The following is a 25711-nucleotide window of genomic DNA, read 5'->3' on the forward strand; positions in this document are numbered from 1 at the left end:
AACCCCTTATGGGATTTTCAAGGCAAGAGACTAACAGAGGTGGTTTGCCAGTGCCTTCCTCTGCACAGCAACCCTAGACTTCCTTGGTGGTCTCCCATCCAAATCCTAACCAGGGCTGACCCTGCTTAGCTTCTGAGATCTGACGAGATCAGGCTAGCCTGGGCCATCCAGGTCAGGGCAAAATGTGCATCTAGAGAGCGGCAAATCCAAGGCAAAACCTCCCATGCATAAATGGCCAATGGCAGGGCGGTGGGGAATTTACCAGATTGGGGAGAAATAACTGGAAGCCCTTGGTAACCCCCCCCTCCACACACACACGTAACCACCTGAACCATGCCAAAAGAGAAAGAGAAAGAGAAATCGCATTGGTGGCAACCGAACTTGTTGGCAGGCTACTGGCAGGTAGGAGGGGGGCTCAGATGTTTGCCACTCTTTAGAGTGGCTCTTCTTAAAACCTTAACTGTTGACCACAGCACCAGCCTAAAGGTAAGCATGAATGTAGTCCAAGCTCAACAGCAGAGCAACCAAAAATGATCAGGGGGCTAGAGCAACTGCCCTGTGAGGAGCGGTTAAAACGCTGAGGGCTGTTTAGCTTAGAAAGAAGGCGGTTAAGGGGAGATATGATAGAGGTCTATAAAACCATGCATGGTATGGAGAGAGTAGGAGCCCCGTGGCGCAGAGTGGTAAGCTGCAGTACTGCAGTCCAAGCACTGCTCACGACCTGAGTTCGAGCCCAACGGAAGTTGGTTTCAGGTAGCTGGCTCCAGGTTGTCTCAGCCTTCCATCCCTCCGAGGTCGGGAAATTGAGTACCCAGCTTGCTGGGGGTAAAGGGAAGATGACTGGGGAAGGGATTGGCAAACCACCCCGTAAACAAAGTCTGCCTAGTAAACGTCGGGATGTGACGTCACCCCATGGGTCAGGAATGACCCAGTGTTTGCACAGGGGATCTTTACTTTTATGGAGAGAGTGGACAGGGAGAAGCTTTTCTCCCTCTCTCATAATAGCAGAATGTGGGGTCATCTGCCGAAGCTGGAGGATGCGGGATTCAAAAGAGATAAAAGGAAGTATTTCTTCACACAACGCATAGTTAAATTGTGGAACTCCCTGCCCCAGGATGTGGTGGTGACTGCCAACCTGGAAGACTTTAAGAGAGGAGTGGATGTGTTCATGGAGGGTAGGGCTATCCATGGCTGCTAGTCAAAATGAATACTAGTCTTGATGCATGTTCATGGAGGATAGGGCTATCCATGGCTATCAGTTAAAATGAATACTAGTCATGATGCACACCTATTCTCTCTAGTATCAGAGGAGCATGCCTATTATTTTGGGTGCTGTGGAACACAGGCGGGATAATGCTGTTGCAGTGGTCTTGTTTGTGGGCTTCCTAGAGGCACCTGGTTGGCCACTGTGTGAACAGACTGCTGGACTTGATGGGCCTGGGTCTGATCCAGCAGGGCTTTTCTTATGTTCTTATGATTGCGGCCTTCGATTGGCTGACTTGGGTTATTCCGGGCCTACCGGGAACACTGTGTAGTTTTATTATCCTCTCTCCAGTTCGCCCCCCTCCCCAACAGAAATCACCATCTGAGCTGTATATGGATCCTACAAGCAGGGCATGTTGCTCCCTTCCCTATCGATCTCTTTTTGCAGCGAGATCAGGAGCCGGTTCAATATCCTTCTGTACAAACCTTTTATCAGTGTTCCACACAACCCAAGCACGTGTCAATTCATTTTCTGCCAGGTTATTTATTCCAGTCATTGAAGCAAAAAGAAATGAGGGGGGGGGGGAGAAAAACAGGTTTCCCTGTGTTTTTCAGTACTTCATCCAGCAATAAATCCCGCTTGGATGACGTGCGGCTTCTCCATGAGTGGATTATTTGAAGACCTATTGAGTGTGGACCAGATAGCTCCCACGTATGAAGCCAGCTTGGGTCCTTGCTTTGGATGGTGCCAGGACCTGACATTTTAGCATTTCCACAGGAAGCGGGTGTCCCTTCATTTAAAGAAGATGTCTTCAATAATGGGTTTCAGCGTGGTCAGGAAGGGGGGCTGAACTCTCCTCTGTCACCCCTTTCCCACCAAAACTGCTTTTTAAAAAAAGCGCAAGAGTCCAGTAGCACCTTAAAGACTAACAAAAATATTTTCTGGCAGGGTATGGGCTTTCGTGAGCCACAGCTCACTTCTTCAGATACAGCTAGAATGTGAATCCATCTGACTTTAAGTAGAGGAGAGTGAATTCAGACAAGCATTAGTATGTAAATGTTAACAGTATGTCAATGTGAATAGCAGGCGTGATGGGATTAGGTGTGGTATGCAGAAGAGTCTGTGATGTCCAGGGGAGAGATGGGTGTGGAGAAACCAGCATTGGTAATGAGCCATGAATGCAAGGTCTTTATTCAGCCCAGGTCAATGCATTGACTTTAGTTTGAATGTCAACTGCTTTTTTAAAAACGTGTTTTTCTCTCAAAGGGGCTCCGGGCAAAACGTTGGAGAAAAATGCAGTGGTTAATTTTTTGGGGAAGGAAAAGCATGAACGAAGGAAATCTCAGCTGCCCCTTCTGCCCATTCATTCTGAGCTTTACATTGTCCTCCCACTCCAGGTTTATAGAGAATTGTCAGGATATGGAGCCCTATCATGAATTACGAGTACGCTGTATGGAGTTTAGGTGAGCTACAGACTCAGTTGGTATGTGCTGCTAAGCAGAATGGTTTTGTAGGTGTGGTGGGAGGCATTCCCCCTGAGTAGCAGAAATGTTGATGTTAGCATTTTCGCTGTATAGCATTGTGTTGGGGGCAGGATGTGAGCTGAAGGGGCTTAGGGAATCCACGAGAAGAAGAAGAAGAGTTGGTTTTTATATGCCGACTTTCTCTACCACTGAAGGGAGACTCAAACTGGCTTACAACCACCTTCCCTTCCCCTCCCCACACAGACACCCTGTGAGGGTAGGCGGGACTGAGAGAGCTCGAACAGAGCAGTGACTTGCCCAAGGTCACCCAGCTGGCTTCGTGTGTAGGAGTGGGGAAACAAATCCAGTTCCCCAGATTAGCCTCTGCCGCTCATGTTACTAGGTCACCTTAGGCTAAGAGAGAGTGGCCCAGCTGATTTACAAGGACTTTGTGAGGATAAAATGGAAAAGAGAAGAACAATATTGTAAGGTTTTTTTGTGTCCACATTGAGGAGAAAAGTGGGGTATAACAATCTAAATAAATACAATAGACCAACTTCAGGATTGCTCTGCTAGCTCTTCTTAGTTTCTCAATTAAATCCATCAATTAATCCCTAGGGCAGGGGTGGGGAACCTTTTTTCTGCCAAGGGCCATTTGGATATTAATAACATCATTCGCAGGCCATACAAAATTATCAACTTAAAAATTAGCCGACCAATACGTTTCTCCATGGCCTGGGTGGGAAAGGGTTAACACAGTTTCTTGGGTGGTCCTAGCAGCTCCATAGCTAAGGACTCTTCTGCAAGGGGGGAAAAGGTTCCTTTTCTCTGCAAAACCAACTCACATCTGCCTTGAATAGAGGCTATTCCTGTCCGCAGGAGGGTGCGGATCACCAGTCTTAGATCCTTCTGAGCTAGAGATCTGCCAGGACCCACGAAGGGCCAGACCAAATGATTTCGCGGGCCTTAAACAGCCCCCGGGCCTGACGTTCCCCACCCCTGCCCTAGGGACAGGAGTTGATCATGACATAAAGGATTTCTATTTGGCGCTCTCTCTCTCTCTCTCTCTCTGAACACTGCAAAGACGTAGTATGCAAGAGATCACTTATTTGAATAACACTTTCTGCAAGGTGATAGTTACTGGGCGTACCTATTCTCTCCAGGATCAGAGGAGCATGCCTATTATCTTAGGTGCTGTGGGACGCAGGCAGGATGGTGCTGCTGCAATCGTCTTGTTTGGGGGCTTCCTAGAGGCACCTGGTTGGCCACTGTGTGGACTGACTGCTGGACTTGATGGACCTTGCTCTGATCCAGCATGGCTTTCCTTATGTTCTTATGACTGTTACTGTGTGAGGTTGAAAGGTATATGCTGTTTGGAAAATATATATTCATAATATGCTCAATGATTTGCACTTATTGAATGTCAGGGAAGTGTACAAAATATTTCAGTGAAGTCTACAGTCCAGGCACTTACCAGATTAATACTTGCTTAGCTTCAGTTAGAGTTGTTATCTCATGTGCCTTCCAACCATACCATGAAAGCCCTTGTTGTGCTATTTTATTTATTACTATCTGTTCTGTAAGCCACCTTTGGCTTCTTTTCAGGGCAAAAGGCAAAGTACAAGTATCTGAAATAAACAATACTATTATGTAACTTACTTATGTAACTTTTCATCATTTTAAAGCTCATCAGATATTTTTGCTCGTGGGTCATTCTTTTACGTAGGAAAAAAGTAGAAGATCAGGCATTCAGTGCGTGTTTGTATTAAACTCATCTTAAATCAATTTATTGTAAACAATTGTTTAAATTTAATAAGTTTTTTTTTTAAATCCTGATTGATTACCAACTGCACGTAACTGATATGGTTGCAACTTGCCAACTCTGGCTTGGGAACTTTTGGGAGGTTTGGGGGTGGTTGTTGAGGAATGGAGGGAGTCCAACAAGGATGTGATGCCATAGAGTCTGCCCTCCAAAGCTGCCGTTTCCTCCAGAACTAATCCCCGTAGGATGGAGATCAGTGGTGATTCCAGGAGACCTTCATGCCCCGCCTGGAGATTGATGTGGAGATCAAGGAGCCCCACAACTGCTTAAGCTCTCTCTGTCCACCTCCATGTTTCCAGCTGAGACCCCACGTCCTCAAAGGCCTAGATGGAGAGAGGGGAGGGGGTTGACCTCACTTTGTTGTCCCCCCCCAAGTCTGTCCTTCTATGACTAGAGCAGTCTCCCCAGCCTGTCGTTTGGCCCCTTATATAGGCCAGACTTATTTGTGTGCATGCCCAACAGCCTTCCTTGACCTCCTAGAGGAGGGTGCCGAGTTGTTTTCTGTTGCTCAAGAAGGTCGGACCAGAACCAACGGGTTGAAATTAAATCAAAAGAGTTTCCGTCTAGACATTAGGAAGAATTTTCTAACAGAGCGGTTCCTCAGTGCAACAGGCTTCCTCGGGAGGTGGTAAGCTCTCCTTCCCTGGAGGTTTTTAAGAAGAGGTTAGATGGTCAGCAATGCTGATTCTGTGACCTTAGGCAGATGATGAGAGGGAGGGCATCTTGGCCATCTTCTGGGCATGAAGTATGGGTCACTGGAGGTGTTGGGAGGAGGTAGTTCAGAATTTCCTGCATTGTGCAGGTGGTTGGACTTGATGGCCCTGGTAGTCCCTTCCAACTCTATGATTCTATGATTCTGTGATCCTACACCTGTTTCCAATTTGCCTGATAGCCTGGCAGCTACTTAAACGGTAACGTACAAGAGCTGTGCATTGCTTGGCCTGGTGATGCTGGCACTCTTGCCATTGGGTGGCCATAGGAGCCGTTGGCAGCCAGAAGGCCAGGGTCCAGGTAGGTCTGGGAAAAGGGCTGCTCTCGGACAATTGATAGCCCTAGTAACTCAACATTCTGCTGGTTCAGATGGTCAATCCTAAATGAAGGGAGGGGATGGGGATGAGGGATGAAGATGAAATGTGGGATAGATGTGAGAACAAAAAATGCGAAGCCTTCTCCTAATGTTGCCACATGTAGAAGGTGGGGTTGGGGGTAGTGGCTGAACAAGCCCACAGATGGCTGGTTGACTAGGTGGTTACCACAATGTGGTACATAATCTCTAAGCAAAAAAAAGGTACCCATATTAAGGCCTTGAGCAGCTAGTTTTTAATATGCCTCATTTTTGGTGTCATTTTATCTGTCCTTCAGTCAACTCTGGAATGCTGCTAACCTTTGGTTTTCATAATCTCTTCTTGTGGGGCATTACAGTGTGGAAACTATTGGTCGAACGAAACGATTGAGTGTGTCAAAACACGTTTCAGTTTCCAGCAGGAAATACTTAGGTATATATCCTGTGCTTTATACTGGGATGCTAATAATTCATTTTAATTATGCTGCATGCATAGGTTCACAACTCAAGCCTAGCGGTGGGACTTTACGATGCAATAAGTTGATTTTAGGATTGTAATGTGAGTCCATAACTCGATGTTATGTGCTTGCCACCAAAGACAACAGTAGGGCATTACCTCCTGTTCTCCCCTCCTAGTAAAGTCTAATATTGAGTGTCATTGCTGAACTGTGAGGTTTCTCACCCCCACTCTATTTCAATGGCTGCAATTTGAGGAGTGGCAAACCTTAAAGTATGCCACACTATCCTTTTTTGTGATACCCAGACATTACCAAGAGAAGAGGAAGGAATGTAAGGCTCCTGCTTTGGTGTGGCAGTGAAGTGATTTTCGAAATGGCTAGTTTGCGCCTTAATGTATAGTTAAATTCAAAGAGCATAATGCTCATTTGGCATGGCTCTCACGGCTCTCGTCGTCTTCCTCCCCGCCCTCATTCTCCCATGGAGTGGCATGTTGTCCTCAAACAGCCTGGAGTTGCCCTAATACTTGGGCTAAGCTGACTGCCTTGTCCCAGAACTGTGGCATAGCGCCCGCTGCTTTCTTATTTTCATTCAGGTTAACTCTGTGCCCATTTCCTCATTACAGTCATTCAAGAGAGAGCGGTGGGATTAAAAGATTATGGGAACGTTCTTCAAGAGCACTCAGGAAGATTAAGGCTTTGATCAACTGATAAAAGAGGGACATCGCTTTGTTCTGAAACCCTAATTTGGGGTTCATGTCAACTTTTGTTCCTGACCTCTTAAGAGCCTGCTGTCTTTCTGGCGAAGTAATAAGACGCTCCAGGCCTTAATGTTGCTGCATGCCCACCATATATTACATTGATCAACGGTGTAATTTCTTTTCTTTTCTTTATAAATTTTTATTATTTTTTTATAATTAAACAGAAAATAAAAATACAAAATACAAAATACAAACAACAACAAAACAATATAATACAAGAAAAAGAAAACATCAAAATACAAAATCACAAAAGGAGCACTTTTACAACCATTAAATTTACATTGAATAATATAATTTGTAAAATATTTAGTGCCCTAATAACCACCACCCACCTTAACTGTGTACCCACCACCCTTGGACTTCCGGAGAAGTGTTTTGGCAGTGTTTAAAAATATTATTTCTGATTTATAAAAAAAACCCGGTGTGATTTCTAATGGTGTGATTTCTGACGATGTGGGGATGTAGCATCTTTGGCTATTGTGCTGTAATTATTTCCCTCCTGGGCAGGAAAATCTAGGAGGTGCCGCTTGCAGTGACGTGTGGACCCAGTCCTAGATTCAGAACTGGTTCCCACTTAAGAAAGCGCACATAATCACATCAGCAGTATGTGTATGCGAGGGGCTGCTCCTGGGCTCTTGAGGAAGTTGTTAGTATTAACTGGTGCTTATTTTTTTATATATATATATAAATTTTTATTAAAAAATTTTAACAGAAAAAAACATACAAACAGAAAAAAGACAAAAATTATAAACAAAAAAAAGTACAAAGAAATTATCAATAAGTAAAATAAAATATAAAATACAAACTCAGAAGGGTATAAATATGTCTTACTTATTACAATCTTAATTATAAAAATTCTAATATTCAAAAAAGAGATACCCCTTCCCCCTCCACCCACCAATAACAGTGACCCTTCACCCGACTTCCGTAGCGGTGTCTAATCAGTTTTTAATATTTAAAGATACAAAGGTATAAAAATACTCTAATTTCTATAACTCGTTAATTATAACCATAAAATCCATTTTTGCCAACTTATCCCAGTATGAGGCGGCCTTTGACCAAGTTTGTTTAAACTTTTCCATATCTTTCCCATGTAGGAAATCTGTTAATTTGGCCATCCTCATATATATCCATAACTTCTCTCTCCAGATATTAATTGAAGGTTTACTCGCTTGTTTCCAAACTTTAGCTATCGCAGTTCTTGCAGCAGCAAAACTGTACTGGCAAATAATTCTGTCATTATCATTCATATTTTTTGGTGGTATTCCCAATAAACTGGTGCTTCCTTGTGAGTAACGTAATTTGCAATCTGCCAGATCCAATTGTTCCACTAGCCATGCCTGCTCAAGTACCTGACAATTCTCAGGCATTCAGCAATAAGAGGTAGTTTACAGAGAAGACGTAAATGTAAGGCTTCGGATGGCTTAATGCTAGTGACGCCAGCCTCCAGGTGAGACCTGGCGAACCCCCAGAATTACCGTTTATCTCCGGACTACAGAGACCAGTTCGTTTTCAGTTCACTTCTAATGAAGATGCAGGCTTGGCTTGTCACTAAAGTGCCGAGACAGCGTGGTGTAGTGGTTAAAAACGGTGGTTTGGAGCGGTGGAGTCTGATCTGGAGAGCCGGGTTCGATTCCCCACTCCTCCACATGAGCGGCGGAGGCTGATCTGGTGAACTGGATTTGTTTCCCCGCTCCTGCACACGAAGGCAGCTGGGTGGCCTTGGGCTAGTCACAGCTCTCTTAGAGCTCTCTCTGCCCCACCTACTTCACAGGGTTTCTGTAGTTTGGAGGGGAAGGGCAGGTGATTGTAAGCCGGTTTGATTCTCCCTTAAGTGGCAGAGAAAGTCGGCATATAAAAACCAACTCTTCTTCTTCGTTAGCGTTCCTTGAGAACTTTTCCCATCATAGTTATTGTTAGATATCTACAAAACGACATGTAAACAATATTATTTTCCCTTTCCCTAGTCTTTTTTCTTTTCCCCTGTATATTTACCTATCAATGAAAAATAATAATAAAAAAGAATAATAATAATAAAAAAAAAACCATTTACTTCTTTACAATTTAACACACAAGGCTCCGCAAAACAACATTTTCTTTGGATACTTAGGAGATAAGAGTTCTTTTTGAAAAATATCTCTCTAAATCCCCTTGAATTGTGTTTTGAAAATCCAGGGCACCGTACATTATTCATAATCTTGAGAGTGGAGGGTCCGGATTGCTGTTATCTTGATGTATTATTGATAAACTGACCTTCTCTCTTTCATCAATCCTCTAACTCAGTCCAAGATTTCATTCTGACCCGTTGTCTCTATTATTTTAGGGTTTTTTTTTTAAATTTTATTTTTTATTTTTTTTTTAAAAAAAATAAATTAAATTTCTCCTGACTGAAATCTGGGGAAATGGAAACATGGGTTAAGAGAGGAATGTAGCAGGGGGGAAAAATCCAATTAATTTGCATCCTTTCTGATTACGTTGAATGTGGTAGTCCAGGTGCGGCAGGCGATCCTCAGTGAGGCAGAAATGCATGATGTCATCATGGTCGGGGGCGCCTGCATCTCCCCCTTCGACCGTTCTTAATTAGGGCTGTTTCAGCTTTAAAATGCTGCCCTTAAGTGCAATGAGGATCTAATCATCTGGCGCGGAAGAGAAGCCGTATTGAGCCGCTTCTGATGGTGCGGAGAGGTTTGCGAGCCAGCGGCCCCGAGGAACGGCTGTAATTGGCATCTTGGTCCAAGTGCACCAAGAAATAAGTAGAAATGCGCACCGAGGAGTTGAGGACTGGGCAACGATTTAACTAGGAATAGTTGCTCTTCCTATTACAGCTTCTAGTATAGTCTTCATAGTTTCTTTTCATTTTTAAATGCAATATGACGTCTTTATATGAGCCCCGTGGCGCAGAGTGGTAAGCTGCAGTACTGCAGTCCAAGCTCTGCTCACGACCTGAGTTTGATCCCGACGGAAGTTGGTTTCAGGTAGCCGGCTCAAGGTTGACTCAGCCTTCCATCCTTCCGAGGTTGGTAAAATGAGGACCCAACTTGCTGGGGGTAAAAGATGACTGGGGAAGGCACTGGCAAACCACCCCGCAAACAAAGTCTGCCTAGTAAACGTCGGGATGTGACATCACCCCATGGGTCAGGAATGACCTGGTGCGTGCACAGGGGACCTTTACCTTTTAACGTCTTTATCATTGCAGGATTATTGGTTTTTCCTCCAGAGGCATCAAGATCTGGCCACAAATATTTTAACACAATATTTTGGGTCAGCAAGCTGTGCCTAAATCAGACTGTTTTCAGCCATGCTCATCCCACAGAGCCGATAAGACTATACTTTTATTAGGCCAACTAATGTTCTAAATTGTGGTAGTGAGCTTTACTCAGAACTGATCTTTAGGAGAAGCTAGCTGTCAAAAAAAAAAAAAAAGCGCCAAGGTTTATGTTAATCCAGTAAAGAAGAATAATTTTAAAACAAAGGAGTGGGAAGGTTCAAATTAAAAGATGTTGATAACCTTATCTCTCCTGCACATCTGGACAGTCTGTTATGGACTACTATTTACAAGAAATGTCAACATATTGTAGGAAAATTTTTAGCCAAAAAAATAATGTAAATCGAGGTAGGCCTAATCTGTTTTAAAAAATGTCAATTTCTTGTCATGTAGCCTGTTTTTCCTTTAAATGAACTTCTACCAATAGTATACAGGAAACCACATGAAAATGTAAATGTGGTTGGCATTTGAGCCAAGCCAGTAAATTTTCCAAGAGATTAGTTATAATTTACCAGATTTAAACCAGGAGGCGAGAGATTAGTTATAATTTGCCAGATTTAAACTAGGAGGTGAATTTGTATATTCATTACTTTGCTGAGAAGTATCACCTTGACATTAGTGGGGGGTTTTCTTTTAATATTTTTTAATCCAATACTATATGGCAAGACAAGGGTACCAATGAGGTTTTTTCCCCTCCATTGCAAAATTTAATTTGATTCCCCCCTCCCTCTTTTCTGTACGGGGAGGCTACTTCAAGTACATTGTTGGTGCTTTAAAGACTTTCTTTTGAGGAACTTTCCCCACATAGACTTGTCTGCTGAGAAGCCTCAATATAGTATTTATAACATTATTTGAGATCACTTGCTCAGTTAATCTTGAGCACCATCCCATGCCAACTGAGAGTAGGACTTAGAACAATGCCCAGTGTTATCCCACCACTGCACATTTCAGAGGAACGCTGGCAGTGATGGCCAGTCTTATCTTTCGGAGATAAGATTGTACCATTTCCAGTCTTCTCATGGAGAAACTCCTGATAAATTCTGAAGGTAACATGGAAGCCATTTGAAAACCACTCTGTTGTTTGGCATATGGTAGAATCAGAGACCAGCGGGATATCTATTAATTTAAGGTTCAGCAAGCTTTTGGGTTCTTTATACTGCAGATGATGCAGCAAGAGCCGATGTGGTACAGTGGTTAGATCGTTGGACCGGGACCTGGTGGACCCAGGTTCAAATGCCTGGTCAGCCATGAAGCTCACTGGGTGACCTTGGGCCATGAACTCTTTTCCAGCCTAGCCTACCTCATAGTATTGTTCTAAGGGTAATTCCTACCTCGTAGGATTGTTCTAAGGATAACAGGATAAGGAGAGAACCACGTATGCTGTTCTGCTTGGGAAAATGGCAGGACAAAAACGTGATAGACAGACTTGAGACCAGTATTATGGTCCAAAGCCCCTAAGTGAATTGTTCCCAAGTCCTAGTCAATAGTTTCATGGTCCCTTTCTCTCTCTTTCTCCCTCTTTCTCTCTTTCTGGATGATTGCTCCATGACGTGGTTTGCAGTGCAATCGTGAGCAGAGCTGTGCCTTCCTAAGACCATTGACTTCGATGGATTTAGAAGGATGTACAGCTCTGTTTAGGAGCGCGTTGTTAATGTGCCTCTGTGCTTTCTTTCGAACCGTAAGGCGTTTTTGCCAGGCAGAATAACTCAGTGCCAGTTTCGTGTACTTGTAGCATCTCACTACTTTCCTCTCCTTTCTCTCTCTCCCTCCCTCCCTTTCTGTACTTCTCAACAGGTGTGGCACAATGACTTGTCATACAGGGCCTTAGCAGCGTGGCAAGATTTGGCTGTTTTTGGGCTGCCTCCCCTTCCCCAGTCCCTTTTGCCTCTGGGAGATCTGAGCTGGCTCCTCCCGCCCTGGGCATCCCCCTCCCTTCTCCCACTTGCTGCGGAAGGGACGCGCCTACCATGGCCGGGGACAGACTTCCACGCAAAGTGACGGATCCAAAGAAGCTTGCCAGTCTTCTGAGGAATGGGGCTGAAAGCACGTTGGTCATTGACAGCCGCTCCTTTGTGGAGTACAACTCCTGGCATGTCCTCAGCTCTGTCAACATCTGCTGTTCCAAGCTGGTCAAGAGGAGGCTTCAGCAAGACAAGGTATCCATCACAGAGCTCATCCAACCGGCTTCCAATACAAAGGTACCTAAACGTGGCCCTTCGGTAAGCCTCCAGATCCCTTTATGACCCAGTGATACTGTCATGACCTTAAAGGGCAGCCCATGTTGTTTTATGAAGGATCATAGTTTGACAGGTGCTGATGTAGTTGTGTATGGTTAAAAACATGGATCAAGGGGGACAGGCATAGGTAATATAATAGAGTTGCCAACCTCTAGGTACTGTGGTAAACAAAGGTTAGCGTGCTGTGGGATGCTCAGCAAACTAGAAACAGCACTTCACGAAGCTAGACACAATGATTATCAAGTAGTGGTATTTAATAACATATCCACCACCGATAGTGTGTAGGCAAAAACATGTGTTGTTAATTATTGCCTTAAAAGTAACGCCAAAAAGAGGACTATGCCTTGTTACGAACAAATAACAACATTATAGGTAAGTCCATGAAAGGGGGTGCCAACCTCCCTTTCTTCCACAGATATGCTTCTTGAGAGTAGTAATTCAGTAGTACAGTTGTTCTCAACAGAAGCCCGGTGATCTTTCTGTTTCGGCGATTGACGCCTTCTTCAGGGACCAACGCTGGCTGTTATTAACAATCTCTGCGTTGGCCTCTAGGTGCTAGCTGGAGATCTCCTGCTATTGCAGCTGATCTCCAGCCAATAGAGATCAGTTCACCTGGAGAAAATGGCCGCTTTGGCAATTTTACTCTGTGGCACTGAAGTCCCTCCCCTCCCCAAACCTCGCCCTCCTCAGGCTCCATCCCACAAATCTCCAGGTACTTCCCAACTCGGAGCTGGCAACCCTATAATGTAAACATATTGTTAATTGAGTGGAATGTTCAACTGTTTCATTTTGGGGCTGAAGATAGTTGTTTTTTTTTGGGGGGGGGAATAATTCTCCCCAGTCCTCCCCCCAAAAATATGTGCATGTACACCTTTCCTTGTTCCCATTGACTGACCCCCCCCCCTTTTTTTTCCTTCTGCTTCTTTGGTGCCGTTTCTTGGTAATCTTCTTCCTGGAAGTAATCATATGGGCATTCCAAGCAGGGTGGATTTGATTTAAATCAAATAGGTTTAAATAATTATTTTAATCACTAGTCAGTAAGACTAGATTTAAATCATGGTTTTCTACACTCTTCTATGGCCTGCTGCCATTAAAGGTTTTCTCCTCCAAAGAGAGAATACAATGATAAACCTCAGGCTATACACACAAAGATCCCAAGACTTGTAGAGTGTTCTTCTCAAAAGGTTTCATTTTTATTTTTACTGCTTGCCCCCCCCCCACACTTAGCTCCTTGTGCAGATCTACTCCACTCCAAACAAACTTCTATTAATTGAACTTCTTGATAAGGGGTTGATTCTGTGTACATAGATTTGCAAAGGAACGATGAGATTAAGGACTTTTTCTCAACTGTGTGTGTTCATTTTATAGCATTTTTTGCTGTGAAGAAGAGGCATGTTATCTCTGCAGACACAAATTCACAGTTTTGAAAACTGCAAAGCCAAGCATCTGTGATAATATCTTCTGGATAGAAAAATTGCTCAAAATAATCTTACAGAAACCTTTGGAAGAGCATGACATTGTGAACAGATTAATGGAATTCATTAACCCAAAAAAAATGTGAACATTGCATGAATATACAGCCTCATTCTACATAATTAAAAACCAATCCTTATTTCATGATGCATAATCTTTGGGCTAAAGTATCTTAAATAGAAAACTATCTTTAGATAGCTTTTTTCTCAAAAAGCGTTTTATTTTAAAAAAAATCTGATTTAAATTTTAACAATCTGATTCGTGAATATTGGTTTTTATCCACCCTGATTCCAAGCCAACCTAGGAGCATGAATTATGTTGCAGTAATGAATAACCACTCAGATGTGGCTACTTGATGATATCACTGATAGCAAATTATAACAATTGAGAATGTGGGCAGACCTTCCTGTATCAGCATTTCCTTTCTTTGTTGCTCTGCAAAGAGTGAAAGGAGGGGCGTTTTGCCCCTCTGCTGAAAGTGTTCATGGACCGTTTCCATTCCTTTTGGCTCAGCTCCACTACAGTGTATATCACTATAATCTACCTCCTTTCCAAAAATGGAAGGTGGCTAGTGTAACACTCTTTTATTTATTTATTTATTTATTTACTTACTTACTTACTTACTTACTTACTTACAAAAACAGATAAGAGGGTGAGGGATTCCAGAAATGAAAGAGCGGTTGGGCTAAAAGTCATTCCAGGTACAAACAGTCCTAAACCGAGCAACACCCTTCTAAGTCAGGGGTCCGTTTCCACAGTAGAGGGAGGTGACTTGCCGGTTCCTCGAGGATCTGTATTGGGGCTGCTTAATTTATTCATAAATGGGAATTAACTGTGTTTGCAGATAACAACAGGATGGGAAAAACCATTGCCAGACTGGAAAGTTATATTTTAGCATCCTTCATACTCGGCGGCTGTGGAACGTAATGGCCTGTGAAACTGAATGTTAAGTGCGTAGACCTAATGCCACATATGTTGAGTCAAAGTGGCTCTAAATGGTGACAGAGAATATATTGATCATCAGAAGAATGGCAGTGATAGCTCCAGTTTCATGTGCTGAAGCTGTAAAAATGCATGTTCAGTATTAGAAATGATTAGAGAAGGGATTATACCATGGCCATAGTTGATGGTCTACCAACATTTAGAATGCCGGGTGCCATTCCGGTGGCATGGGACATGCACAAGTGCTTTAGGGATGTCTGTATACAGGTATACAGGCAGTATTTCTTCCCTAGTTCTGTGTGTCAGTGAACTCAAGCCTGATTTATAATCTGTCCTCAAGAGCTGTGGGTTAACAGGATAATCCTTTGAAGTCCGATTAATGTAGATGAAAATAATGGTGAGCGGGGGAGAGGGAGGAGCAAGCCTGTGCTTCTGATGAAGTACCATTCAGGATCCTTTTCTCTTCCAAGATGGATAGAAATATGGGATAGTGTGTCCACATGGGAAGCCTGATGGCAGCCACTGTTCTCAAACAGGAAATATTTACTCCTAATGCATCTTTCTGTTTCTTGGACATAAAAAGTCCAAATCAGTCCCATGATCTGAATTATTTATCTGTTCTGTCAGCCTTCCTTTCCAGAGTCTCTCTGCAGTTTTCACAGACTCTGTTCCAACTTTCCGTCATGAGTTCCTGGAAATGGCATGTATCCATCTCCCCTACTTTGGGGGATGAGACCAAAGCATCTGTAGGGTGTTTGGGAGCCCAGACAGTGATACGTTTACCTTTAGCATAGCCCATACAGCTCAACATTGCTGGCAAGTCAAAGTATGTACATAATTGAACAAGATTCTGGGAGATCTGTGATGAGATCTTTTACATGTTTTCCAAAAGCCAAAGCGGAAACAAACTGTGCTCTGATCTGGCTTGTGGGTATGGCATGGTAGAGGAGGGAATGACTGAGAAGTTTAACTCCTGCAGCCCTGCCTGGTTTTAACATCACCCTGTACTTACATTAATCTTGGAAATGTGCTCCTTGCCTACTAGTAGCCTTCTATCTCTGACCCCCCTGACCGGTTGATCAGGGATGGAAGGCTACTAGTCAATTTTGATGGGCAGAACTGCGAAGGGCGGAAGAATTAAAACCCTTCTCCTTTTCACACCGTGACGCTGATCTGAATTGAGGTTCAATCCAGCTGCTGTTTCCCTTTTTTTAAAATGCTGGGAAGCTTTCAGTGTCTTGTTTAATTAGACCCTGAGTTACAGTGAACCTTTTAAAAGTCAGAAGTGGAAAAATACCCCAGCTTCCAGCTTCCTGAATAGCAACAGAGTACGCCTAGCTGGGGGCTTCATCTGGAACATAGTTAGAAATGCAGAAATTGTCATATGAAAAAGGACATCCCCATGGACATCACAGTGTCGGCCAGGTGGTCCAGTAGTTTGAAATACCTTGATTTTGGGAATTGGAAGTGCTAAAATAGTTCTCTCTGGGTAACGGGAATGCTGTTGGCCCTAAATTAAAGGCAGGCTGGAATGTACAAAACTAGTAGGGCTTACTGATATCCCAAGCACTGGAGAAGACATATGAAAGGTAAAGCGCCGCAAATATAGAGGCTTCAAAGGAACTCACTCCAAGGATCGATGCAGTGCACTCCCAAGTAAATACTGCCGTTGAGAACAAATCCCGTAGTGCTCACTACAGTTTTCTTACAGTATTTATTTATATCCTGTCTTTCTGTTTATAAAGAACGCCCAGCGCAACTAACATCCAGCTATAAATACAAATATTACATAATGAACAAAACAGAATCAGGGTTCAAGTTCTTCTAAAGGCAGGCAGTTGGTGGGGGGGGGGAAGGTGTGAGCAAGTAGAAAACCTGAGCCCTGCTTGGCAAGTTCTCCCCAGGCAAGTTAGTGAGTATTAGAATTAGGGTTGCCAGGTCCCTCTTCGCCACCGGCGGGAGGTTTTTTGGGCGGAGCCTGAGGAGGGCTGGATTTGGGGAGGGACTTTAATTCCGTAGAGTCCAATTGCCAAAACGACCATTTTCTCCAGTGAGCTGATCTCTGTCGGCTGGAGATCAGCTGTAATAGCAGGAGATCTCCAGCTAGTACCCGGAGGTTCCAAATTTAAAAAAGCACAGTACTGCAGGGATGCTGCAACTGCAAAAAAAAACCAGTACCAAGGCTCCAAATATACATCTATTCCAAAAATTTCAAAGATACAAAAACACAAATATGCATGCAATGGTAATGCAATGAAAAGACAAACATATATGTGTATAACACCTACAAATTGCAACACATCCACATTGTCTTTTCATTGCATTACCATTGTATGTATATTTGTATTTTTGTATCTTTGAAATTTTTGGAATAAATGTATATTTGGAGCCTTGGTACTGGTTTTTTGTAGTTGCAGTACCTGGAGGCTGGCAACCCTAATTAGAATGCAGGGTTGGGATTGCCCGTTTTTAAACACCGGCTACGCCGTTTCGTCTAGCAAATGAAATCGTTCCCGTCACATCTCCGTACCGGGGGGGGGGGGAGCTTAACTTGGTAAACAGTCGCATGACGATCTGTTAAGCACACATGAGCCAGGGCCGTAAAAATGCTGGCAACCCTACTCCGGTTTGCCCTGCTCGCTTTAGGAAACAGGTATTTAAAGCTTTGCCTGCTGGGCAGCCAACCTTGCCAGTGGAAGAACAAGAAGCCAAGACTTTAGTCCCACGACACATCAGATTCTCTCTTCTTGTTGCCTAAGTGCCCGTTCCTCCTTTGAAAGAACCTCGGAGCAATCTGCTGGGTTCAGCAGCCATCTTTTCACGATGGACTCTCCCTTCGTTCCCTCCATTCGTGGGTAGCTCTCCGCAGCTGGATCGCTTTTTCACTGTCGGTTCTCGCCTTCCCTCCCCCCTTTTTTATTTCGTAGCAGAGAGAGGGTAATTCAGGCGATTAATCAAATGCCGGGCCCAGCTGGAGCCATCTGTGGCGTCCCCGACTCTCCCTCCCCTTGCATGTGCGCGCACGGCTCATAGCAATTGGCTGGCAATGACATCACCCCTGCCTGGCGCAAGTAAGAGTGCGCGGACGTGTATGAATGAAAGAGAAAAGGCACTCCTTACCTCTAATCTGCTTTATCGATGTTTCAGGCAGGGGCTACAGAAGATGGGTTCTGATTTTTTTTTTTTTTTTTTAGCTGACATAGAAATATACTAGAAAATTAAACAGATGCTTAGAGAGAGATGCCCTCTGATGCGAGAAGGTCACGGCTCTTGTGGGCCCAGCTAGTTCAATTCTGAGAGTTCTTTTTTGAAACAGAATAAATTAGTATTTCATCAGAAAAGAAAAATTAGAGCGTCCCCCCCAAAAAAAGTTCCAAATAGCACTTGAAACGCCATTTGTATTCTCTGCAGGTTCCCTTTGAACTCAGAAAGCTTTATTAGAGGCACAGATCAGCATCTCGAGAATCTCTGTTTTTTTGTTTTTGTTTTAAAGAAAAGCAAAATGTTCAGTTCTTATAGTTGCAAAGGTAGACTTCAAGGTGGTGGAGAATGGCTAATGAAATCTCACGCTATAAGGAGGATTTGCAGTGATAACGGTGAACGGCTGCTGTGCTTTGCTCCTCCCAATATTCTGCCTCTGCAAATCATAGTATGTAAAATAAAGGTTTGCCTATTTGTATGTTTTGTACAGGCTACTGAACTGCTCTGAACTGAGAGCCAGTGTGGTGTCGTGGTTTGGAGCGGTGGACTCTGATCGGGAGAACCGGGTTTGATTCCCCACTCCTCCACATGAGCGGCAGAGACTAATCTGGTGAACTGTATTTGTTTCCCCACTCCTACACACAAAGCCAGCTGGGTGACCTTGGGCTAGTCACATTTTCTCATTCCCACCTACCTCACAGGGTGTCTATTGTAGGGAGAAGGAGGGAAGGTGATTGTAAGCTGGTTTGATTTTTCCCTTAAATGGTAGAGGAAGTGGGCATATAAAAACCAACTCTTCTTCTTTTCTGGGAGGGAAAAATTTGGATTCTATTGATGCAGAATTTTAGAACTTTATCATGGAGTATGTCCATTGCCTTGGGCATATGGTGTCACAGGAAGCTGCAGAGGAACCAACCTTGAATTTATGGAGTGGGAACTGACAGAAGCTGAGAAGATTAATCCCAAGGTGAAGCTTACAGAGAGCTCCTGTAAATCTGCAGGAGGTGATCTGTGTCCATCCTTCAAGAAAGAAAGGGGACACAACCAGAGGGAGCTTTCATGTGGGCTTTCCAGTGGCGCAACCCCCCCCCACACACACACACATACTGTGTGCACCATGATGAGTTATTTTATTTGCTTGCTGGCAATGAATGCAGCAGATTCCAGCTTTATTTACTAAAGAGGTCTGGATCAAGCACACTAGAGGTTATTTGTGCAAAGATTTTGCTTCTCCCAATAGAGCGCCCTGGACTAGGGTTGCCAACCAAGTGGTGGCTGGGGATCTCCTGGCATTACGAGTGATCTCTAGGCGACAGAAATCAGTTCACCTGGAGATAGGGTTGCCAGGTCCCTCTTCACCAGCAACAGGAGGTTTTGGGGGCGGAGCCTGAGAAGAGCAGGATCTGGAGAGGGGCAGGACTTCAATACTGTAGAGTCCAATTGCCAGAGCGGCCAGTTTCTCCAGGTGAACTGATCTCTATTGGCTGGAGATCACTTGTAATAGCAGGAGATCGCCAGCTAGTACCTCGAGGTTGGCAACCCTACCTGGAGAAAATGGCCACTTTGGCAATTGGACTCTATGGCATTGAAGTCCCTCCTCTCTCCAGCCTCCCCCTCCGCAGACCCCACCCCCAACATCTCCAAGTGTTTCCCAACCCGGAGCTGGCAACCCTACACTGGACAGACTTGTTGAGAAGCAACATGGGACCTCACAGAATGTAAGAACAAAGGGTTTTTTTGGGGTGTGTGTGATATGTTGTCTTCACACAAGTTAGATTGCAAAATAAGCACTGGACAAGCTTGGCAGTAATGGTTTATGTAGCTGGAGTCACAGTTATGACATGCAAGTAATGGACAAGGAGTAATATTTCATTTACTGACAGTCTTCCCATTTTTTTTGCCAAGCCTGGAAACTTTTCATTGGTTCCCTGGTGGTTTCTTATATAGAGGCTAAACCTCCTCCCTTTGAATTCACTGGGGATGACTTTTTGACAGCACAGTTTTTAGTTTTCATGAAAGATTCAGAAAAACCTTTTCATTCATAAAGCCTTACAAATTGGTCATCTCACGTCCCCCTTTAATGGCTCTTCTAAGTCCCCTCGGCTAAATGCCCATTAGGTTTTGAGGAAGTGGGCTCTGCAGCTGTGTGTGTGTTAAGTGCCGTCAAGTCGCTTCCGACTCATGGCGACCCTATGAATCAATGTCCTCCAAAATATCCTATCTTTGACAGCCTTGCTCAGATCTTGCAAATTTGAGGGCTGTGGCTTCCTTTAATGAGTCCATCCATCTCTTTTGGGTCTTCCTCTTTTCCTGCTGCCCTCAATTTTTCCTATCATGATTGTCTTCTCCAGTGACTCTTGTCTTCTCATAATGTGAACAAAATACGATAGCCTCAGTTTAGTCATTGTAACTTCTAGGGTCAGTTCAGGCTTGATTTCAGCTATAACCCACTGATTTGTTTTTTTGGCAGTCCATGGTATCCGTAACCCTCTCCTCCAACACCACATTTCAAAGGAATCTACTTTCTTCCTTTCAGCTTTCTTCAGTGTCCAGCTTTCACACCCATACATACTAATAGGGAATACGATGGCGTGCAGCTAGTTGGAGGAAATGTGCATGAGTGTCTAACACTAGTTCTCTCTTCTTCCAAGGGAGCCAATCTGGCTAAACCCTGGCCCCGGGACTTCTTACCACTTACCAATGGCACAAGCATTGCAGTGTCTTCCAGAAAGATCATTAAAATATAATTAAAACCTAAGATTTTTCAGAATTTTGATTTCTCCAGCTCTCAGCTACATAGTCCACCTTTAAGGGTGGGTCAGCTCTATTCTTGTGGAAATTAAACAAAAAAAGAAGGTGACATTTAAAATATGGGCATCTGCCTTCTTTGGCCCTAGTGATGCTGATTCTTCCAAGTTCTAACAGGAGGAGGACGGATACATGGAGGGCAGAAGTACAGCGAACCCCACTCATGTTTTGTGGGTCTTATTTTTTTGTTTGTTTCTGATGGGGAGGGGACAGGGGTTAGAGGAGCTGCTGCTGAGTAGCAGATGGCAGGAAGGGTGACATCATAGGCACAATTGTCCTACCCCATTATTCTTCCTGACAGGCGCCTACCCTCCTTTCTGGTTTCCTGCTGACAGAAGTTGAAGCTGGGGAGAGAAAACAGCAGCTAGAGATCATCAAATAGTTCTTTCATTTTTAGTAAAGTATGCTTAAGTAGCATTTTATAATTCTAAAGCAATGCAAAAAAGGATCTGACGTGATGCAGGTCTAGCTTTCAAGTTTGTAAGCTAAGACAAGGGTGAAAGGCAGGTTATACTTTTGCGTTCATGCGGCTTGGTTCTGTGCATGCTTTCCCACAGTTCCAAGCTCAATGGCATTTATTCCCTAGTGTTCAGCAATTCTCATAAATTAGAACAGCAGTCTTAGAGTTGTCAGCCACAAACCCCATGAAAATACCGTCACCTTTCAGGATTTAATGTGTGTTAAGTTCCGTCGCTTCCGGCTCATGGCGACCCTATGAATCAGTGTCCTCCAAAATGTCCTATCCTTAACAGCCTTGCTCAGATCTTGCAAATTGAGGGCGGTGGCTTCCTTTATAGAGTCAATCCATTTCTTGTTGGGTCTTCCTCTTTTCCTGCTGCCTTCAACTTTTCCGAGCATGATTGTCCTTTCCAGGATTTAATAGAAGGGCTTTTTTCATTGCTTATGGCTTTTCCTTGTCACTCTGATGCACATAAGAACATGTGACCCCTCTTGCAACACATGAACATTAACTGTCTGTAGTCCGGCCCTTGCCAAAACCATAGACATTAACAGCCTGACTATTACAAGTCAATGAATTTGTGGGCTTTGATCTATCTCCACCCTTGGTAAGGGGGGTGTCAGTTCTTTTATCATGCAAAACCAGCTTGTATGTGGAGATTATCAGCTTGTTACAAACACTAAGCTGATAGATTTTAAGGAAATTTGCTTTCATGCAATTATGATTTGAATCACGGATGAGACAGAATCAAGAGTTTGTCACTGCAGCTAAACCTGATTAACTGATGTGAGGTTTTGCTTTGATATTACAGGCTCATGCACATGGACAAACCCTCTTTCGTATCCAAGCCTCTGAGTGTAACACAATAGTTTCTCCACTCTTTTTGTTCTTAAAAAGATGTTTGAACAGGGATAACGCATGCTCCCAAAGTGTGCTTAATTTTATACTGGTAGAACGAGGACCTCCTCATAAGAATTGAGAACAGGCTGCTCTTGTATGATCTGGTGGTTTGTGTATCCCATTTGGTGGAGTTTTTTTGGGAAACTGTTCTCCAGGTGACTTGAGGCATATGCAAAGAAGACAGCTGTGTCCTTAGGCAGAAAAGGGTATTTTTGCAAGTGTAGCTTGTCATATCATATAGTTGGAAGGGGCCATACAGGCCATCTAGTCCAACCCCCTGCTTAATGCAGGATCAGCCTAGAGCACGGGTGGGGAACGTCAGGCCCGGGGGACGTTTAAGGCCCGTGAAATCATTTGGTCCTGCCCTTCGTGGGTCCTGGCAGATCTCTAGCTCAGAAGGATCTAAGACTGGTGATCCGCCCCCTCCCACGGACAGGAATAGCCTCTATTCAAGGCGGATGTGAGTTTGTTTTGCCGAGAAAAGGAACCTTTTTTCCCCCTTGTAGAAGAGTTGTTAGCTATGGAGCTGCTAGGACCGCCCAAGAAACTGTGTTAACCCTTTCCCACCTGAGCCATGGAGAAACGTATTCCCTCTGCATTACAAGAGGGCTGGGGGCGGAAATGGCGACAATGAAGGGGTTAAAGGGGGCAGGGCCAGAATGCGCGGAGGTGGGGGAGAGTTCTTAGCCCAGGGGTGGGGAACTGTTTTCCTGCCAAGGGCCATTTGCACATTTATAACATCATTTGGGGGCCATACTAGGTGTAGATCTCCCAGCGGGGGGGAGAGGCTAGGGTTGCCAGGTCTCCAGCCACCACCTGGAGGTTGGCAACCCTAGGAGAGGCTATGGAGAGGAGGGCGGGAAGGAAGGAAAGAGAGGGAGAGAGGCTTCCCCCCACACACATGTACACATGCCTTCCCGGCTTCCCCCCCCTTCACACACACACACACACACGCACGCGGATCTGCGGCGGCAATGGCAGCGGCTTCCGTGGGAGAGTCCGTGGGCCACACCAAATGAGGTCGCAGGCCTTAAACAGCCCATGGGCCGGAGGTTCCCCACCCCTGTCTTAGCCAGTGTGTCCTCATTTCACCCCATAGGCAGAGGTAGCAGGAGCCGGCTGTAGAATCTGGCCCTGACCGTGCGGAGCAGGAGCAACTCTGGCGTGCGGCTGGATGGCTATGCCCGGCTGATGCAACAGACCATCCTGTGCCACCAGGTGGGCGAGTGCGCCACTGGTTGGATGCCTGCCTGCTTGCCTGCACTGGGGTGGGGGAGGTCATCTGGAGCAGGTACATGCTTGGGGCTTGGTCGGCTAATTTTTAAGTTGATAATTTTGTATATGGCCCGCGAATGATGTTATAAATATCCAAATGGCCCTTGGCGGAAAAAAGGTCCCCCTACCCCCTGGCCTAGAGCATCCCTGACAAGTGCTTGTCCAGTCTCTGCTTAAAGATTGCCAGTGAGGGGGAGAGCCAGTGTGGTGTAGTGGTTAAAGTATTGGACTAGGATCTAGGAAATCCAGGTTTGAATCCCTGAAAAACTCCTCTGCCATGGAGACTTGCTGGGTGACCTTGGGCCAGTCACACTCCCTGCCTTGACCCTGACAAGTATTTGTATGGGAGACCTCCAAGGAATACCAGGGGCATGACATGGAGGCAGACAATGGCAAACCATCTCTGAACATCTATTGCCTTGAAAACCCTACAGGATTGACATAAGTCGGCCATGACTTGACACAGGCAATGACAAACCACCCCTGAACATCTTTAGCCTTGAAAACCCTATGGGGTCGACATAAGTCAGTTGTGACCTGACGGCAAAAAAAAAAAAGCGTGCCATTTATTGATGAAAGAATGCACCTGCAGATGTTCCCTCTTTACACAAAGAGCATTTTTCCTTGGCTGACGCTGTACTTTTGATAGTTGTCTAGAAGACCATTCAACAGGGTTAGCTTCTGCATCATTATATCTTCATATTGGGATTAATTTTAGCTCTTGAATGTTTACGTATCATACAGTTACATAGCTTTAGTCAGGTAAAAAAAAAAACAGGCTTAATGTAACACGCATTTGTCCCAGGATCTTCGCTGGGGGACCATTCTGTGTACACAGCTTTATTGCTGAGCTCTAAGACGTGCCAGTTGCATAGGATAACTAGGCCAAGAGAGCAGAAGGAAGAATAAAACTGACAGGGCATCATGGGTGAGAAATTGTAATCAGGATTGCCAGTATCTTTATTGGCTCCACTTCTTTGCTTTTAATAGCTGTGAGACATGTAGGAATTGAACAAATGAAGCTCGGAAAGCACAAGGGTCAGCAGAAAGAGTCAGAAACCTTACATATAAGTAGGGACTAGAGATGGAAATATTGAGGCTACAGGGGGTGTGGAGACATACACACTCAGCACCCTAGGGGCAACAAATTTGTGTGATATTGAAATAATGCAGTAAATTATATGCTTCCTGACAGTATAATCTACTGCAATATTTCAAAATTATTAATATTGTTATTAATAATATTAATGTTATTTCAATAAGTACATTATCTTATCAGTTGCAAAGCTGAAGGCAACAGGAAAAGGGGAAAACCCGTCATAAAATTGATTGACTCAATAAAGGAAGTTCAGTTTGCAAGACCCTCAGTTTACAAGACCTGAGCAAGGCTGTTAACAATAGGACATTTTGGAGGTAATTTTAATTCGTAAAGGTAAAGGTCCCCTGTGCAAGCACCGGGCCATTCCTGACCCATGGGGTGACGTCACATCCCGACGTTTCCTAGGCAGGCTTTGTTTATGGGGTGGTTTGCCAGTGCCTTCCCCAGTCATCTTCCCTTTACCCCCAGCAAGCTGGGTACTCATTTTACCGACCTCGGAAGGATGGAAGGCTGATTCAACCTTGAGCCGGCTACCTGAAACTGACTTCCCTTGGGATCGAACTCAGGTCGTGAGTAGAGCTTTTGACTGCAGTACTGCAGCTTAGCACTCTGCGCCACGGGGCTCCTCAATATTCATAAGTCGGAAGTGACTTGATGGCACATAACACACATATCTTATCAGACCTAAATGTTGTTTACTATTTAAGAACATAAAATGCATCATCTGTGACTTAGTATTCACATAAAATCGTATGGTTCGAGAATATATGTGCAGTTTAAAAAGACTAACTTTAATCGAACGATTACACATGTATTCAGCATAATAGGTGGAGTGGCAAGCTGCATCATAAGGTACCCAAACATATCTAGTTTGTGCCAGTTGAAACAACGTGTTTAAAATAGAAGCCCAAGTCATGACACCCGAACAATAAATAACTGATCCTTCAAAATACTGCTATCCAATTTCTTTCTGAAGGGTCAGTCGTTTCCAGTTCTGAATGTTTGATTTAGTTACCGAGAAGCCTCTGTGTTATTTCACATCTTTTCTAATTGGGCGCATGTGCTTACAACCGTAAACAATTTTCTTTTGCATGCTGAAGAAAATGGACGTTTTTGACAGTTTGTTTATATTGCATAGGAATTGCATTTCTCTAATACCATAGTGTTTGACATAGTAAAGATCAGCTACAACAGTATTAAAAAACCTAACCTTAAAAAGCATTTCACTCATTTTAAAGGGGAAATATTTCATAGGGGGGTTATTTCATAGAATCATAGAGTTG

The 25711-nt window shown here is 44.2% G+C and overlaps 1 protein-coding gene across 1 annotated transcript in view; it reads left to right on the forward strand.

Annotated features, from left to right (window-relative positions):
* The first annotated feature begins 12000 nt into the window (after nt 1–12000).
* Nucleotides 12001–25711, forward strand: part of DUSP8 (dual specificity phosphatase 8) — an 81162-nt gene continuing 67451 nt past the window's right edge. Inside the window, exon 1 of the mRNA XM_056851010.1 lies at nt 12001–12231. Coding sequence (XP_056706988.1) covers nt 12001–12231 — 231 coding nt within the window. The remainder of the gene's footprint in view (nt 12232–25711) is intronic.

This window comes from Euleptes europaea, chromosome 6 (assembly GCF_029931775.1).
Source record: "Euleptes europaea isolate rEulEur1 chromosome 6, rEulEur1.hap1, whole genome shotgun sequence".
Taxonomy (NCBI): Eukaryota; Metazoa; Chordata; class Lepidosauria; order Squamata; family Sphaerodactylidae; genus Euleptes; species Euleptes europaea.